Source organism: Suncus etruscus, chromosome 19 (assembly GCF_024139225.1).
Source record: "Suncus etruscus isolate mSunEtr1 chromosome 19, mSunEtr1.pri.cur, whole genome shotgun sequence".
Classification (NCBI taxonomy): Eukaryota; Metazoa; Chordata; class Mammalia; order Eulipotyphla; family Soricidae; genus Suncus; species Suncus etruscus.
The window spans coordinates 3,869,601-3,889,019 of record NC_064866.1 but is presented as its reverse complement, the minus strand read 5'-3'; the positions used below and the strand labels follow the sequence as shown (position 1 = coordinate 3,889,019).

At 38.9% G+C, this 19,419-nt stretch overlaps 1 protein-coding gene across 2 annotated transcripts; it reads right to left on the bottom strand.

Annotated features, from left to right (window-relative positions):
• Positions 1-1,084: 1,084 nt before the first annotated feature.
• On the bottom strand, positions 1,085-19,174 carry HMGCS2 (3-hydroxy-3-methylglutaryl-CoA synthase 2). Of its 2 annotated transcripts, none has more exons than XM_049765924.1 (10): positions 19,017-19,174; positions 15,506-15,960; positions 13,041-13,166; positions 12,312-12,476; positions 9,940-10,105; positions 6,584-6,754; positions 5,757-5,863; positions 4,928-5,053; positions 3,348-3,459; positions 1,085-1,097 (listed from the first exon to the last, which is right to left on the bottom strand). In XM_049765924.1, exons 1-9 carry the CDS (start codon positions 19,118-19,120, stop codon positions 3,353-3,355), a joined length of 1,527 nt encoding a protein of 508 aa, XP_049621881.1. In that variant the 5' UTR covers positions 19,121-19,174; the 3' UTR covers positions 1,085-1,097; positions 3,348-3,352. The 2 variants fall into 2 exon arrangements, with proteins under 2 accessions (XP_049621881.1, XP_049621882.1); XM_049765925.1 differs by lacking the exon at positions 1,085-1,097 and adding an exon at positions 2,957-2,975.
• Positions 19,175-19,419: the final 245 nt, after the last annotated feature.

Here is a 19,419-nt window from a genome sequence, read left to right as displayed (position 1 = left end):
CCAACATCTCATATGAGCCTGAACACTCCCAGGAGTAATTCCTGAGTGCAGAACCAAGAGTAACTCCTAGCATTACCAACTGTGGCTCTAACCAAACCAAAAAACTTAAATGTTAGGAGATGGTGAGGCCCAAAGAGTACAGTACAGCCATTGACATCTGCCCTGAGTATATTTGCCCAGATGATCTGAGAAGACATAACCAATGAGTTCTGGAATTCCTTTCTGGCTTTCTGGGCTCTGTATGTCAGCTCTCCTCTACTTAATATCTTTACATTAAGGAAAGAAGCTGGGTTTCCTCACTTCCAGCAGTTTTTTTTTCACTGTATTTCTCATTCAGGGAAGTACAGAAGAGAGAGAGGGAGAGAGAGTGAAGTGTGAAGCTCAGCAAAATAACTGCTGTGATGGGTCGGGGATTCTGGGGTCCTTTTAGCCAGAGGTCTGCCAGGTTCCCTGTATGTGCACTGAGAAGTTTTGGAGTTATGATTCATACACAATCAAGGAGATATTCCCTCCCCCTCTCTGACACACCCAGGAGCTATTCTTGCCTCATTGCAAAGAGATCACTGCAGTGATGTTGGGAGGGTGAGAAGAATTGAGTAGTGCCAGGGATAGAACTGGGTTTCCTTCATGTAAAACACAAGATCTGGCCCTTTGTGCTCTCTCTTCATAGTCCCCTCCTGACCCCGAGATCTTATGATTATATTATGTTAGCTTCATACTAGATCAAAAATTGATAAGTACATGGAAATCAAGAGAAATGAATGAAACTACACCAGTACCAACATATAATAATAAAGATGCAATAACAAAATGGAACCAAGTTATCTGGATCTTGAAGAGCACGAGGGTTGGCCACGTTTCCTGACAGTGATTCAAGTCTGGGTCTTCATCTCCTTCATGCACAGATGAAAACCCAGCTCCATCAGCTCATGACGGTGACCACAGCAGGAAGAGACATGGAGGGGGCCTCACTCTATGGGGTCAGTGCTTATGAGACACAGTCAAATCCAAGGTTATTTACTAGTTAAGAGTGGGGTTTTAAAAAATATATTATTTATAGGCAAAAGCTCTGCTATTCCCAGGACTACTCCACAGGTCTGTCAAAAAAAAAAGAAAGAAAGAGGGAAAAATGATCAATTAATCAGAACTCTCATCTAGATTAAACCCTATGATTAACCCCTGTGTAGAAAAAGTCCTGTAATAAAGAAGTCTAATCTGCATCTCTTTATACCCAACTGCAAGACTAATTTCCTGGGGTGTCTATGCCCAATGTCACAGTGAGAAACCAGCATGAGAAAGGACAAGAGCACCAATTTTTGGCCTGCCTTGGGAAGCACAGTGCTGCCTAGGTACCTGGAAAGTTTGTGTACCCAAAGAGAAAGGGACCTTATGTGGATACCCTCCCTTGAAAAGTCTCAAATTTTCCTTCCATTCTCTGTCTCTGCTTCTCCATCTCCATCTCCCTCCTAGCCCTGCCTCTATCTTCTACTTCTGAGCACTGAACTTTGCTTGATATATTAATTTCCTCTCTCTTGGCGACTCACTTGTCCACTGTGGTACATATACACAGTGGAATATTATGCAGCCGTCAGGAGAGATAAAGTCATGAAATTTTTCTATAGATGGATGTACATGGAATCTATTATGCTGAGTGAAATAAGTCAGAGGGAGAGAAATAGACTCAGAATAGTCTCACTCATCTATGGGTTTTAAGAAAAATAAAGAGATATTTTTGCAATAATTCTCAGAGGCAAAAGAGGAGCGCTGAAAGGTCCAGCTCACAACATGAAGTTCACCACAGAGTGATGAGTGCAGTTAGAGAAATAACTACATTGAGAACTATCATAACAATATGAATGAATGGATGAATGAATGAATGAATGAATGAGGGAAGTAGAAAGCCTGTCTAGAGTATAAATGTGGGGAGTGGGTGGGGTGGGGGGAGAGAGATTTGGGACATTAAGGGTGATGGGAATGTTGCACTGGTGAAGGGGAGTGTTCTTTACATGACTAAAACCCAAGTACAATTATATTTGTAATAAGGTGTTTAAGTAAAGATATTAATAAAAAAAAGAACCATATTTCAAACAAACAAGCAAGAAAGCAAGCAGACTGGGAGTGCCACAGTATGGTGGATACAGTATGGTATATATCACTGCATAACCAAAACTGTGTTTATAGATAGTATATGTTCATGAGTTATCCATGAACTCTAGCATTGTACCAAAGAGTTTAGTAAGACATTATTTTTAAGTATACCCACACAATGATAGAAAAAGTGAAGCTGCACAGCATAATGGTTTGTGCAGCCCACACTTTATGCAAAAATATTTTTATCATAAAATCGGCAACATTTATGTGGTGAAATACAGAGAACTCAATTTTCCCCCAATCTGCAGCTATGGTCTGTTGGTCCTTTGTCTCCTGGCCTCATTTCTACCACCTCAGAGATAGCACTTTATCAGTAGTAGAGAGGGAAACACTAATGAAAATATGGGAAGTGGTCCATAGTGAGAGGACACCTTCCTCTATATGGGACCCTCCTTCATCTACAGACATCTTCCTCTTCTTCTGTGCCTCACCCTGCTCTTGATAATCTTTTATATTTTTCTCTTTTTTTATCTATTACAACACTCAAACAGAGAAGTAATGTTTGAGAATGGGGATCAAAAAATGTTTGGACTTCTGGCTGTAAGGGAAAATGTTTCTTATTCCTCTCGACTTATCAATCTAGATGGTAAAACTAAAGGCCAATATTAGCATTCATGAGCTACTGATTATTTGTTTTTTCTTATATAAAGTAGCATAAAGAATTGTCCTATTTCTTCTCTTGCCTCAATGCTCTTTCCTTCCCTGACCTCATCACACCGAAGAGGCCTCTGGCTCTAAAAGAATTCCCAATGCTGTTTTCTTTTGGGTTTATGCCCAACTCACTTATATCTTCTCTGAAACTTCATCTTTGTTGTTGATCTCACCTTTTGGACTAAAGAGATCCATGGCTTTGGACCAACTATCTGTATATCCTTGTGAGCTCTTACTTTGTTTCTAATAAATTCTGATTAAGGGATGGAAGGTTTAATATTATGAGGGTACCTGGAAAACGAGTTGACTCCTTTTTTTTTCACATTTTAGATTGGAGGTTAAGAATAAGGCTATTCTCCAGCTTTTGCCTTTGAGAGCAAAAGAATTTGAGTTCATCTTCATGATACAAATTCCTATGTTCATGATGATTCAGGGTCTCTTTGACACACTAAATAGAGTCTCCCTGACCTCTGTATAGTAACAGAACTATATTTGTTACCCAGAGGAAGAACTTGATATTGCCAACCCTGGAAATTTCCACTCACCAACTTTAGAGAGAACGCCGGGCATATTTTCGGCGAAATAGCTCATCTATTCTCTCCAAATACCAAGTGCCTGGGAAAAGGCTGTTTATGTCACCAGGTGGAGAAAAATTCACTGTGGAATGAGAAAAGACAGTACTCACAAAGAGCTCTATTGGATTGGGGAAGGGAATAGAATAATAGAGATATGCGTAGCTTCCTAATGAAATTCTCTAGACTTCTGTAGTGAGGGGACTAGAAGATCCACTCAATGGCAAATTGGGCCAGCAGAAGAGACAAAAGTAAACATGTTGGATCTAGTTATCAAGATTTGGCTATGAATCTTCAGTAAACATGCCTTTTCTCCTCTAAAATTTTTATCAAGTCCCTTTTCCTAGATATACCTTATCCTTGAGTTACCTAGCACTAACCTAGAACTACCTAGAACTAACCTAGAACTTACCTAGAATTACCAGTTTCCTAATAGATGGTTTCATCTTAGCCTTTAGTTTTCTGGCACTTATTTACTGTAGTATTTTAGTGTTATGTCTAATATTGTTTATTACAGTGATTCTATTTTTTATTAATTTTCTTTGTTTCTTTTTTTCTTTATTACATTTTTTCATTACTATTTTTATTCTAATTGTTGTTCTTTGTTCTCACATGTACTCTGTTCCAGATCATTGCCTGTTAGGCCTACTTTTCCTGGAACATTGATCATTCTATATGTTCTGTCCCCTTTCCAGACAAAATTGAAAACCCTGTGTCTCAAGTTTCACTTGAGATATTATGGTTACTCTGGGTTTCAAACGATCATCTTAATTTGAGCTTGTTTTAGCTTCCTTTGTTCATCTTTTCATTTTCATCTTTGAAAAGAAAGGGGGCCATTTGGGAGGAAACAATAATAATATTTGTGGATAAAGTATGCACATATATAAATTCATTGAATCTGACAAGCCTGCAACTTTGTTATGGTTTTAGAAATGAAACAACTAAGGAAAGTTTAATAATTTTTCCAAAGATAAAGATTTAGTGGGCATCAAATGTCAATTTAGATTTGGATGTCTAGTTCCGAAGTTGGGCCTTTTCTTTAAAATTGTTGCATAGTTAGAATTTCCAAAGACTCTACTATACCTCTGGCCTCCATGAGACTATATTGTTCAATATTCCATTTTGGATGGCTAGTGTTGAAAGTCACATGCTGTGTCCTACCTCTTTCCAAATTTGTTTTCTTTTTCTCTACCTACATGTTGTCCCTTTATATAAAAAAACAACAACAACAAACAGACCATTTGGGGGTTATTTAGGGGCCAAATCCAGTGATGCTCAGGAGTTGTTCTACCTCTGCATTCAGTATCACTCCTGGCAGTATATGAGAAATCATATGGGATGAACACAGGGCCTGCTATGTGCAAGGCAGAGCCCTACCCATTGTACTATCTCTCTGACTTTCTGCCCCTTTATATTTAATATCTCTTTTATCCATCAAAGTCTTCATCTTGACCCATCTTAGTCTTCCGATGAATCCCTACTCTCAAGTCTTGACACAGAATCTGAGAAAAAAATATTGTTTTCTCTGGCTTTCACCCTGCCCGTTTTCTTACCCTTGTGGAAAAAATGTTCCCTTTGCTCCATTATTTCTGTGAATTGTTCAGGAGACATACGCTTCCGGGAGTCCAGTCGTTGTGGTAGGTCTGATACACTAGACACTAGCTTATCCAAGAGGGAGCCTGGGGTACAAAGGCAAGATTGTTAAACATAGATTGTTTAAAAAAGATTGTTTAATGGTCATAATTACTGCTACAAACCAATCAATCATAGTTACTGGTCAAAAATGAGCCAGGCTCTACAGGTTTTCATAGTTTGGAAACTATCACTTTGTGTGTGGCTTAGAACACCAAGAAAATAATAATGGTCAACAAACAATAGAAGCAAAACATATAATATGACATTTAGTCATGCTACCTACAGTGTTGAGAGACACATTCTTGTCACATATATTTACTAGATAAATATTTACTGGATAGCTCAAATCTCAAATCTATCAACTGCCCTATTTAAAGCAGTTGTAACTTGACCTAAATGTCTGCTAGGACAATCGGACAGGGTTTTCCATATCCACCTTTGTTACTTTTTGATCTAGTATCTAAGTTGTAGAGGGAAATGCTTCAAATCCATAAAATGGACAATTTTACTCTCGCTGAAATCCCTTCAAAGAGTGTTTCTAATCACTAGCATAATTTCTAATCTAGCATAATTCTGTCCAAATGATAGCTGTGAAAAAGACAAAAGAAGTTCCTGCTTGTGTGTGTGTGTGTGTGTGTGTGTGTGAGAGAGAGAGAGAGAGAGAGAGAGAGAGAGAGAGAGAGAGAGAGAGAGAGAGAATCTTGTCTTGCAGATGTGCAAATGTACCTGACAGAGAGAAGGACTCACCTGGAGAAGCATCCTGGGACACTTGGAATGAAAAAAAACTTGCTGCCAAACCAGAGCCGTAAGAGAAGGCACCAATCCTGGAACCAGCCAACTCTTTGGCAGAATGTCTGCAGGGAAAAAATTTAGAACCCAACAACTCAACAGCATTAAAATCTGCATTTCAAAGAAGTTACCTACACTTTACATATCAGAGAAATGAAACACATAGATATATTTTAATTACACCACTAGTAAGTGGTAAGTAGATTTAAATGTCACCTAGTTTATGGCTTGAAAGCTAGACCATAATGCTCTACTAACTATAGAGATATATCCAATGGATGAATTAGAACTTTGCAAAATCATCTGTTTTTTTGTATTCCAGAGGATTTTTTGATTCTCTGATACTAAATTTTACTGGCATGATTACTACTTAATACACATAGTAAATTTACCTAAACATGTGCCTTCTAAGCACATGTTTTTTCCCCACTTATCTTCTATTTTTCTTTTTTCCCACTTATCTTCCTTTCACACACACCTCTTTCTCTTTTTCTCCCATATCTTCTTTAAAAAAAATCTGAGCTGGGGCCAGAGTTATACTCTAGTGGGTAGGATGCTTGCCTTACATGCATCCCACCCAGGTTTGATTTCCAGCATCCCATATGGTCCCTTAAACACTGCCACAAGTGATTCTTAAGTGCAGATCCATGAGTACCACTGGGCCCCCAAATAAAAAAAAAATCTGAACCAGGAGAGAAACCAAGGTTGGCTGACCCTCTCACTCCAACCATTCTGAGGGGGAGCGACTGGAAGGTAGGGGGAGTGTGACCAAATTCAGTACTCACTGGGACAGAAGAGAAGCTAGACAACCATACAGAGATGAGGTGTACATATTCCCATTGTTCGTGGACAGGTAAAGAGAAGCCTTCGTTTTCTTGTTGAATGTGTCCAAAGAGACCTTTGCTAATACTTTCTCCAGGTCCCTGTTGGTGTAGGTGTCCTCTATTTTGAGCCCCCTGCAAGGGAGTCAAAAGAAAAGAGAACAAATAAGAGGCCCTAGGATGGGAGGTAGACAGCAAGAAAGAGAGTGACAGCTTCTGAAGAAGACATTTGTGCACACATTTCAACTGTAGAATATTTGAAAAGACAGAAAAATATAAAGAGAAACTATCACTAATAACGCTTCCCTTTAGAAAGAGCATGTAGACCGATGGAATCCATTCTATTTCTACAGATTACAGTATTGGGAAGTAGAATCATACTTTATGTTCAGTATAATCCTTAGCTAGTTTTCTTAAAAGCATTAACTCATCTTCTATAACATTAATTTGAAAGGCATAATATTTTCAAATGTTAGGACATGATAATACAAGGAGCCTCAAGCTTTTTAAACAGGGGGGCCAGTTCAATGTCCTTCAAACCATTGGGAGGCCAGGCTATAGTTACAAATAAACTATGAACAAATTCCTATGCATGCTGCAGATATCTTATTTTTGAAGAAGAAAAAAAAAACAGGAACAAATAGGATATTTAAAATGAAGAACAAGTAAAGTTAAACCAACAAACTTACAAGTATTTCAGTGGGAACTATGGGTCTGCTTTTGGTGAGGCCATAGTTTGAGGACCTCTGCCCAAGACTGAGAGGAGGAGTTGAGAGACAGAGAAAAGAGGGAGTCAGAGATTGGGGCACACATCTCACAATATGCTCTGCTGGCCCTGGATAAACTAAGCAGGACAGGCAGCAGCGGCAATAACACCCAGAAGTCTGGATAAGTTTCCTCAGTGAGCCATGGGTCACAGTTTGAGGACCACTGTGTTAAGATGTGCCCTAGTTTGTTCAAATTTCTCCATTCCTAATTTTCATTCTTCATTTTATTGTTTTTTTTCTTTTTTCTTTTTTTGGTTTTGGGGCCACACCCAGTGACACTCAAGGGTTACTCCTGGCTCTTTACTCAGAAATCACTCCTGGGTTGGGGGACCATATGGGATGCCGAAGACTGAACTGAGGTTCGTCCTGGACCATCCACGTGCAAGGCAAATGGCCTACTGCTGCGCTATCACTCAGGCTCCTGCTTTCTTATTTTTATGACTTTTAATTTAATTGTTTTTCAAACAAACATGTAATTAAAGAGAGTCGTAAATAGCCAATGGAAAATAGGACAAACACAATGTTCTTATGAGAGCTGGTCTGGCATGTTTGCGAAGGCAAGTGTGTTCTGTGAGTATAAGCAAATGAAGAATGCAATAAAAATGTGATACAGAAAGTAGGTGGAATTTAGATTCTGATATTTCTTACTATTTTTTTCTAGTTTATTTTGCTGTTGTAGTTTGGGGACTACATCGACAGTGCTCAGGACTTACTCTTGTGACTCCTGACAAAGTTTGGGAGATCATGTGTGATTTGGGGGCTCAAACTCAGGTCAGTCAAATGCAAGGCAAGTGCCCTACCCATTGTGCAGCCCTGCTTCTGCGTCTTTATACATCATTATAAAAGATTTGTATTTAGCTGAGATTAATTTCTATGGTGAAATGAATTCCTCACACCTTAGCACTTTATAAGAACAACTGTAAATGGTAACAAATACGATATAAAACTAAAAATTACACCTCCACCTATCTGAAGTTAGAGGAGTGCCCAGAAATGTGGGCAAAGTTAAGGATGTCAAAAGTTGCAAGAGGAGGGGGCCAGAGAGATAGCACTTCGATAGGGCGTTTGCCTTGCATGCAGCCAATTCAAGGCGGACAGTAGTTTGAATCCCAGCCTCCCTTGTGCCTGCCAGGAGCAATATCTGAGTCCAGAGCCAGGAGTAATTCCTGAGTGCCGCCAAATGTGACCCCCACCCTCCACCCCGAATAAAGTTGAAAGAGCAGGTTGCACAGGTCAGTAGCTCAGGCTTTACAATGTATAGTTTCTGGTTTGAGGACGAGACAATACAACACAGAGATCAGGTAATTTAATTCTGATAGAAAAAGAACCTGATATATTTATGAAAATATACAAGATAGTTTCAGATCATTAGAGTAAATGGAAAATTTAAAGTGGAACTTCAGTGATCAATTCTAGGAATCATAGGTGGTGCAAAAGCTATGACAAATTTTTATGCAAACTAAGCCTAAATATTTTATTGACAAGGACTGGAGAGCTAGCACAGCAATGGGACTTTTGCCTTGCATGTGGCTGACCCAGGAGGGACGTGATTTGATTTCCAGCATCCCATATTGTCCCCCAGCTTGCCAGGGGCGATTTCTGAGTGCAAAGCCATGAGTAACCCCTGAGTGCCGCTAGGTGTGTCCCAAAAAACCAATCAATCACTAAATAAATAGTTTAAAATAAAAAAAAAAAAACATTGTATTGAAAAAAATTACTATGTACTGGCCAATTGAAAATACTGCAAGGGAAAATAATAGATGGGGTAGTAATATGACTGGTTGTACAAGAAATAGACTTTGCATATGAGTCCAACTGAGTTAAAATTTTTAGATAGAGGGAGGGAAGGAGCGGAGCAGAAAAGAAAAAACAAAAACAAAAAAAATTTAGATAGAGAAACAAAAATCAACTTTTTTTCAAAGGGAAAAAAATAAAAAAATAGAATACAGTGACTCAAGGCCACTCTCTTGGAGACGCTTAGAGGGACAACCTGGGGTGCTGGAGACTGAACCCTGATGGGCCATGTGCAAGGCCAGCACCTTACCTGCTGTACTATTTTCTCTGGTCCTACAATCCCCATTATTTAGCAATGAAGTAAGTACATCACACATTCTCAATATTAAATCAATATAGATTAATATTGATTAGAGGCAAACATTGAACTGAGCAAAATAATATCCTATTTCTTAATTCTATTTGAGTGACTCAGTGGAGAACTATACTAACTTATAAATAAAAATGCACCCATGTTTCTGTTTCTACTGGTTAAAAATGCTAGTTTGGTTGTACTTTTTAGCTACATCCTCTTTACTCCTAAGAAATAGGATTCTCTAAAGAGTCTTATACTTACTAGTTTTATAAGTGCCAGTGAATTCAATGTAGTTTCTGACATAAAGTTTTTCAGGAAACAATAACCAATTAACCCATATAAATTCTTGGAGCTAGTTCTACTGTGTGTGAGAATTTTTTTTTTCTTCCCCAGCAGTGGGCAGATGGTCTGAATTTCATCTTCTACACCCTTCCCACCCTCTAGGCTACTTTTAAGAGACTCACCTGAAGGCCTCCAACCCCTTATAGCGGCTGGCCTGATTGTCACTGCTGGCTGACAGGAAGTCATTGAGCATTAGGCGAGCCAGGGATTTTTGGACCATTTTGCAGAAGGGTGTGTGAAAGATCATAAACTGTAAATCATCAAGGGTGAAAGGTCGATCGATGCCAGCTGGAAGAGAAAGTGTAAAAGCAAGGTTTGAGGGAGAGAAGTGGAGGAGTCATTTAGACTCACATTCCAAGCTTTAAAGAAGTAGAATACGGGGCCCGGAGAGATAGCACAGCGGCGTTTGCCTTGCAAGCACCCGATCCAGGACCAAAGGTGGTTGGTTCGAATCCCGGTGTCCCATATGGTCCCTTGTGCCTGCCAGGAGCTATTTCTGAGCAGACAGCCAGGAGTAACCCCTGAGCACCGCCGGGTGTGGCCCAAAAACCAAAAAAAAAAAAAAAAAAAAAAAGTAGAATATAGGCAAGGGGTCGAGGAGAGAAGGGAGATAGGGAGCATTGGTGGTGGGAATGCTGCACTGGTGAAGGGGGGCATTCTTTCTATGATTGAAACTCAACTACAATCATGTTTGTAATCAAGATGTCTAAATACAGATGTTATTAACAAAAATAGACAAAAATAAAAAATAAAGAGAAATAAATTTTCTCTTAGGAAACTAACTTTACTTCCAGAAAACACACAGAACTCTTGTTCATTCATCAAATCTGCATTTTACCAAGTACTCTATTCTACTCTACAAGAAAGACAAGAAAGAAATATATTCTTCCTATCTCCTATCACCAATTGCTATGGCAAATAGTTCCCCCTGGCTCAACCTATTGGAATATTTTCCAGAGAAGGAAAATCTTCTAAATATGAGGCTATTTTGTATTTATTTTGTTTGATTGTTTGTTTTGGGACTACATTCAGAGGCGCTAAGGTTTTACTCTTGGCTCTGCATTCAGAAATCACTCCTGGCAGGCTTTGGGGAGCATCTGGGATGCCAGGGATCAAACCTGATAGGGTAAAGACCCTATCTGCTGTGCTATGGCTCCAGCCCATGTGAGGTCTTTTTAAGGTGCTCACAGATCCCCAGTTTGAAAATGACTGGATTTAGATACAGAACCATATTTGCATTTTACTTTGCAATCCAGGTCATTTCACTCATGCTTAAGAAGACACTTCTTCATGGAGAGAGAGTCCGAATTCAAAGTAACATCTATAAAAGTTATATCAAAATTAGGAAGAAAAATTGGTTTGCACAAGAATTTAGAGAAGGCAAGAACAACTATGCAGTAGCATTTTTTTACAGTGGATGTTGACAAAGGTCCAAATAACATCCTACCTATACAATGCAAAGGGGCAAGAAGTAATTCTTTACATCAACCTTAGAGCATTCATAGTTTCAGTATATATCTTTTCTTACTTGAAACTTGCCTGTTGAAAATGCCCTCCTGAGCTTGGATAACCAAGTAAGAATTCTTTAATTTTTTTAAGAAAAAAATCTTTCTGGGGCCAGAAAGATAGTATATGGTTAAAGTGTATCTCTTGCATGCAGTTATGATCTCCTGAGCATCGCCAGGAGTGATCCCAGAGTGCAGAACCAGAAATAAGGCTTGAGACCTGCTGGATACAACCAAAAATTCAAAAAGCAAAACAAGGGCTAGAATGGAGCAATGGAGCATTTGCCTTGCATGCAGTCAACCTGGGAGGGACGGATCTCCCAGCCTGCCAGGGGAGATTTCTGAATGCAGAGCCAGGAATAACTCTTGAGCACTGCTGGTTATGGCCCTCAAACCAATCAATCAATCAAGTTTAATACAAAGATAAAACAAAATAAAAATAAGTTAATATGTTCTTATGATTGAAACCCAATGACAATCACGTTTGTAATCATGCTGCTTAAATAAAGATATTATTAAAAATTAAGTTTATATATATCTTAAAGATAGTTACTTTTGATTATAAAATCTATGTCTGTTTTATCAGAAAATTCAGAAATTAAGGTAAATATAAAATAACTTATAACTGCCATTCACAAAAAAAATTCACAGATAAGATGTTAGCATCTGAAAATACAGGAAGACTTTTAACAATAATCAAAACTATGAACGTGATCAACAATAAGCCAAGAGAGAAATCATTCTCCACTTAAATGGTAGCAAAGCTCAATTTATAGTTCCAAGTGGCTGACATTTACAGATGGCTTTGACCCTGAGTTGTTTGTTTTATTTCATTTGCCTATAGTTAGAGGCATTTTAATCCTTGACTTTGGAAGCACATCCAAATCTTGCCCTTGGGAAGAATGTAACAAGAGCAGATGAAACAGCATTTCAGAAACGTGCCTTAAGTTTTTAGGGTAAACTCTTGGTCATGTGGGGGTTGTCCTTACCTTGCTTCCACTGTTTCTGAATTTTCTGGCGGTAATATGCGTAACATCGGTCCAAGGCCTTTGAGTAGCAATGCATGGAAAGCTTCCCATCGAGCATTGGGTATTCTGTACTCCCATCTGGTTTGTAGAAGTCATACACATTCTCCATGTGAGTTCCTCTAAGCCCTGAAAGAATACACAGTAGGATTAAGGATTAATACAATGTGGTCCATATTGAGCAGAGAATATGGGATAAAAAACAGTCTTTTGACTATTATCTGTCTAAGTCCACTCAACATGCTTTGATTTTCCAACGAGAAAAAGAATATATTGCTGCTCAGTCATAAATGAAATTTGTATATCTCTTTCCACATGTCTATGGGTTTAACTAGCCCTGAAATAGATACCAATAGTTTCCCTTGGTTCCCAATTTATTCTTTTATCTTTTGGTGTCAATTACTTCTCTGTGTTGGCAGCCTCAGCCCCATCATATGACATGCCATTGTCCTAGTGTATGATGGTGCAAAAAAGGAAACTGATGATCTCTCTTTTTCTTGCTGTCATTTACTGCAAGTTCTGCTTTTTGATTGCCAGTATATCCTCAAATGGTTGCTGTATGCCTAAGTAGTGTCTACATCTGCTTGAGACGAGGAACTCTGATATAGGCTATACCTTGAAGTTTCTTAGTACCACATAACCATAGCAATAACCATAGTATAACCATGTAATAAATAACCATTTATTACAAACCTCTCTCAAGGGCCAGAGGAGCCTCGGGCCCAATCAACATAGCCACAGCTCCTGCACCACCTGTGGGACGAGCGGTACCATTGGGATAGACTGCGATATCACCACAGACCACCAAGGCATAGCGACCTGAAATAAGAAGAGAAATAATTATAAGCAGAAGGTCTTGAATAGACTCTGTGGTGGATCCAATTTTAGCTACTAGAGATGGATCAATCCATAAATAAAATCCTGTCCCAAGGAGCTTATGTTCTTGTGAAATTATGATAGATTTGCAATGTAAAGGTCGCAACACAGTGTCTCGTTGCTTTAGCTATAATGTGATCATTTTCTCAGAATTGTGTTCCTAAAATCAATAGAAAGTTTATGAATTGACATGTTTGAGCAGATTTTGGCTTTTAACCAATTAACTTATAGCACTCCATGATTCTAAGAATTCCTCTAAATTATAAAATGTCAAGACGTCAGGAATAAGATTACTTGAGGTAATAGCTAAATACTTATTTTTTCTTAAATAATTCTTGAAACATTACAATAATTTAGGTAATATTCTTGTCTACAGATAAATATATTACCATATAAATATATTAAATGACTTTTTTAAGATCACTCATCTATAGCATGTGAAATTTTCATTCATTTTTTTTAAGTTTTCTTGTTGTTGTTTTGGGGCCACACCCAGAGATATTCAGGGGTTACTCCAGGCTCTGCACTCAGAAATTACTCCTGAAAGGCTTGGTGGGGGGCATACTGGATGCCAGGGATCAAACCAGGGTCAGTCCCGGATAGGCTGCTTGCAAGGCAAAGGCTTTACTACTGTGCTATCACTCCAATCTCTTCCATTTATTTTTAATTCTGAATGGATCTTGTATCATGTTTTGAAGGACTCAGTACAACTTTCATTATGAAAAGAATTTATGTTGAGTGATGACACTAAACAGACTGATGCATAATAGTTAACTCTATAATAGACTAATAATTCAATAAAATATTGTTTGGTTTGGTTGGTTTTTGGGCCACACCTGGCAGAGCTCAGGGGTTTCTCCTGGCTTTACACTCAGAAATCGCTCCTGGCAGGCTCAGGGGACCATATAAGATGCCAGGATTTGAACCACCATCCTTCTGCATGCAAGGCAAGCACCTTACCTCCATGCTATCTCTCCAGCCCTGATAAAATATTGCTATTGTAACTATTTGTTTTAATTTCTCTGGAAATATGGTCGGCAAGATTTGAATATGTGAGAGAAAAAAAGTAGTTTTTAATTAAATAATTTTTATTTTGACCAAAATAAATTATAAATCTTTCACAGTAATTTTTTAGTACATAGTGAGTAGTTTTAATTTTAGTATTCTACATAACTTTGGGTAAGTCCCCTAATTTCACTCTAGTGTTGCATTGGAAGACCTATTTTATGTAATTTAATCTCTACAATAAGCTTCTTTATGAGATAGTTATCCTCTTTTTATAGATAAAGAAATGGAAACCTAAAGTTGTCATTTGCCCAAAGTCACATAGCTGGCTGATGTTAGATAAAGGTGTCGGGATTACAACTCAGATTAATAGAAACTAACAACATTTTTCCTAAGAATTCCAACAGTGTTGGGGCTGGAGCAGTAGCACAGTGGTAGAGTGTTTGCCTTGTACATGACTGACCCAGGACGGATGTGGGTTCAATTCCTGGCATCCGGTATAGTCCCTCGATCCAGGAGCTATTTTGAGTACAAATCAAGAATCCCATATAATCCCCTGAGACTTCCAGCAGCAATTTCTGGGTGCAGAGCCAGGAATAGCCTCCGAGCACAGCCAGGTATGACCCAAATCAAATAAAACAAAACAAAAAATCCTAAAGCATAGTAAGGAACTTGCCAGCCATTATTGACATGGATGAGATCCTAACACTCAAGTTTAACCATTTTCTTCAGATCTTTTCTTGTTATCACAAGAGATCTTTGTCCAATATAACACTGAGGTAAGATATAAATAAGATATGGTGTGAGGCTGTGTTTGTTCAAGTAATTTTTAGGAATTCAGGTAATAGGAGAGACATACTCTTTAGAATAGAATAGTCTATTCTATAATTCTGGGGTTTATTTCTACCAGGATGTTTTTCCCTTAACACTTGGTTACACTTATTTAAACTTTTCAACATCACCAATATTTAATACACTCAAGAGAAACCTAAGAGAAATAGATACAATCAATAAAATGGGAAGTGATTGACTATGTCAGATATTAGGCTCTCCATTTCTTCGCTAGTAAAGCAGAAAAAATACTAATTTATTAGGCCTTTGTACTTCAATACAAAACTACTAAACGAATGGTTGTGTGGACATAAACCTAATGGAATATCTAAAGTAATAGCAGAATTGTGTGAATAATTTTTTCTTAGATAAAATCACCTGATGAACTGAAAAGCAAAATGGATAGAATTTAGCCTCCAATTCATAAGGCACCTGACAGTACATACCGTCCCAGGAACTTGATTCCATCCAGTTGGCAGCATTGAAGAGAGAAGCAGTGCCACCGTAGCAAGCATTGGTAGTATCTATACCTTCAATGTCAGTATTGCCAGAATCCTGGAAGAGTTCCATGAGCACTGTTTTCACAGCTTTGGACTTGTCTATGATGGTTTCCGTGCCCACCTCTAGCCGGCCTATAGCATCCCATGGGAGCTGGATGCGCTCCATCAGCCGCTGGACTACTGTCAGACACAATGAGTTGATGTCCTCTTGGACTGAGCAGAAGCCCATCCTTGTCTGGCCCAATCCCACTGTGTATTTCCCTGCTTCCACTTTGTTATACTTCTCCAAGTCAGTTTGATCCACATACTGGGCTGGGAAATAGACTTCCAGAGCAACGATGCCCACATCCTTTGGCCAAGTATCCCTTTTGGCCAAAGGAGCAGCAGGAACTGTAGAAAACCTGGAGTGTAAGGAAAAATCAAAATCTCAATGATGATACTAGTCAATTTCCTCAAGAGATCATTCAGATGAATACAAATTTAGAACTGTTGTATCTTTATGTTGTATTTGCTTTCTGGTCACCCTGGCGACAATATAATTTCTCTTTCCAGCTATAAGTAAGGAACCTTTCTTGACTTAAGGATGTCACTTAAGTGATAGTTCATTTTGAGGATGACAAAGCCAAGGAACACACTGATGAAGTGTTATGCTTAAGGTAACTTCCTGCTTCTTGCTTGTTCTAAATACTCAATCTTAGGAGTGAAGAGTAGTAGGGTATATGGTTTTCATGTGACCGACCTGGGAGGGACCTGGTTCAAATTCTTGGCATCTTATATGGTCCCCCAACCTGCCAGGGGCGATTTCCAAGTACAGAACCAGGAGTGAACCTCTGAGCACCTCTGGGTGTGGCCCAAAAACCAATCAATCAACAAATAAATAAAGTTAAAAAATATTTAATCTTTACATATCAGTCCAGTGTGTGACACTCCTGGGAACACTAAGTTCCTTTGAATCACGCATGACTACAAGAGTTCTAATACTGAAAGGACAGCAAGATGACTTCCTGGTTCTAGACATTTTTCTCTAAGTCACAGAAACTATAGGATTCTGGGCTTCTAGCAACCCCATTCTTCCAACAAGAAGATCAGTGAGGCAAAGGGGAAACATGATAGTAAATCATATGATAATAAATCAAAGTGACAAGTGTCCACCCATGTCTGATAAAAGGTGTTTGAAGTTCATTTATCTGCCTTTTTTACGTAGTGTCCCCGAATAAATGGAGTTTGTACTGTCAAATATTTGTGGATGAGCAACGTAGAAGCTCATGGTTAGCTAATGCTTGATCTGTGCCTGGCTGGCTGACGTCTCCCTCAGCCTGATCATCACTCCAACATTTTCAAGATCACTGCCTTCTCTCTTTCCAGTCACAAAGCTAAGTTTTTTTCAGGAAATCTCTCAAAAACTAGTCACTTGGTAACATTTGTAGCTGTCTTAGAGACTCATTTCACTTGTTTTTGTTTTCCATAAAAGACACAAGGTCAATCATACTGGCTATTTGTCTGGTATTTTTTATTTGACACTAGTATAAAGCCAATCCTGAGAAATAAAAATATGCCCTTTCTGGGAACTGCAATGACACACACATACATATATTTCACAAAGGGGTGGGGAAATGGAAATTCAGAACATATACACTATGGCACCACACACACATTTTCACAGAGGGTTGGGGAAATAGGAAGTCAGAACCTATACAATATGGTGCCAGAAGTCCAATTCAAAGATACCAATCCCCAATCTGATACATTCAATCATCAACACGACATTAGCTGTAATCCTCAAATACACCATCTTTCTAACTCTAGATATCTAATGCAAGTAATACCTGGATGCCCAGGAGTTTGTAAAGCTCTGATTTGTAAGCACATACTACTTAGCTAATTTACCTGAGTAATCTGATAGAACCATCTGAAGGAGACTGACAGTATCAATATTTGTTATACTGATCATTAGCGTTCAGATATAATATAACACATGGGAGATAACACACTGGCAAGTTGACTATTTTTTGGAAGCGAATTACATAGCATTCCAAGAAAATTAACATGAGGAAGCTTCCAGTAGCATCAAACCATTGGGGTTAAGAATTTCTTCTTGATATTCATTTTTCTAAGAAGCAAACATTTGGTTGAACTGACATAGTGTTTTTCCTGGAGTTGCTTAATTTAAGAACATGCATCAGGCTTTTAATTCTTTATTTCTTCTTGACTTTTTCCTTTCCTTCAAGGTTAGCTTCTTAAACACCATCCACTGGGTTGGAAGGGGTTGTGCAGAAGGAGGGCTTAGGCAAAGAAAAAAAAGGAGGCAAAGTATTTTCAGGACCTCCCAGATCAGAAGGAAGAATGAGATAAGATACGTATACCCACAACCCAACTGAGTGGCTGAAGAGTTGTTTTTTTAAGCATTCGTAGAAATTGGTGTTTAAATGAGAATAAAGGGCAAGGCTTTAGACTCTAAAGTTTAGACTTTTGAAGTGGTTTGTTTAGGAATCTGGAGGTGTAAATAACAGCTGTGCTATCAAAGCTTAGGGTACCACAGTCTCCAGACTTTGTTCCAGACAAAAGTTGCATAAGCAAAAACAAAAAGGAGTGAGTGTGTGTGTGCCCATGTGAACAAGAAAGAATATTTCTATGTATAAACATGATGAAAACACACTTATTTTTACATCTATTTTTTCAGTCATGAAATCAATGGATAATAGTACACTTATCTTTTTCCCCCCAGCTTTTTTAGAATATGCAGTGATTCTAGCATTGCAATTGGCACAGAATTCTATAAGACTTTCTAGACACTGGGGGTCAAGGCAGTGGAGAGGAGAAGGCCCCTGCTATTTGTGTAGTTTCATGACTCTTTGCAGCTTAGTTGGGAGGATATTGTTTATGCAAAGTGGGTGTTAGAGGTTTGGGATCTTGGAATTCTGAAGTTCCCAAATCTGAGCAGAGTTATCTGGTTATGAGTAACCCCCCAAGATACAGAGTCTTACCAGCTGTGGGCTGCGATCAGTCAAGTTGTCCCTAGAATAGACCCTTTGCCTATGCTGCACTGTTTCCATGACACATCTTTTTTTTTAATTTAATGTAATTTTATTGAAATCATTGTGATTTACAAAGTCCTTCATAGTTGGGTTTCAAACATACAATGAATCAGGGCCAATCCCACCACCAGTGATGACCTTCGTCCACCATGTTCCCAGAGTATATTCCTACCACCATCCTTGGCCCCCCCACCCTCCCAGTATAGCAGTTCCATTTAAAGTTTAGATTGTGAAGAGTTTGGAGCTCTTAATTCCATTGTTATTGACTTTGGCCTGGATATTTAATTTTGTCCTTTTTAGTTATCTCCACCAAAGCATCATAGTCCACTTGGCCCTGGCCCCCAAGCTTTTATATTTGGTCTCTCCTCTTCCAAGACACATCTTAAATGTTCATCTACACAGTCCCTGGGAACTTCACTTACTTTTGGTGAGCTGCTAGGAGCAGGCGAGCAGGCATGAGCGAGGCTTCATGTATCACTCGCTTTACCTGCAAGACCTTCTTCACCGGCGTCAATAATCGCTGCATTTTCAGAGTTGCAAGTCAGCAAAGTCAGCAGTTCCCAGTTCTTCAAAGAGATGCCCAGAGCAGTACTAGCTGGTTTTATAGAGCTAGAGGCATGTACCTCTTGGAAGCTCCGCCTCTGCTTAGCAAGACTCCCTTGGCTTCAAAAACTGGGCCAAAGGTTTCCCTCTGAACGTAGGTGAGTCAAAGCAAAACATCATCTCTCCAACAGGTACATGGGTATGCTGCTCTTGGGGTGTGTGTGTAGAAATGCAAGTCTCATTCCGCCCATTTTCGGCGTATCAGACTTTTGCCCCAGTTTA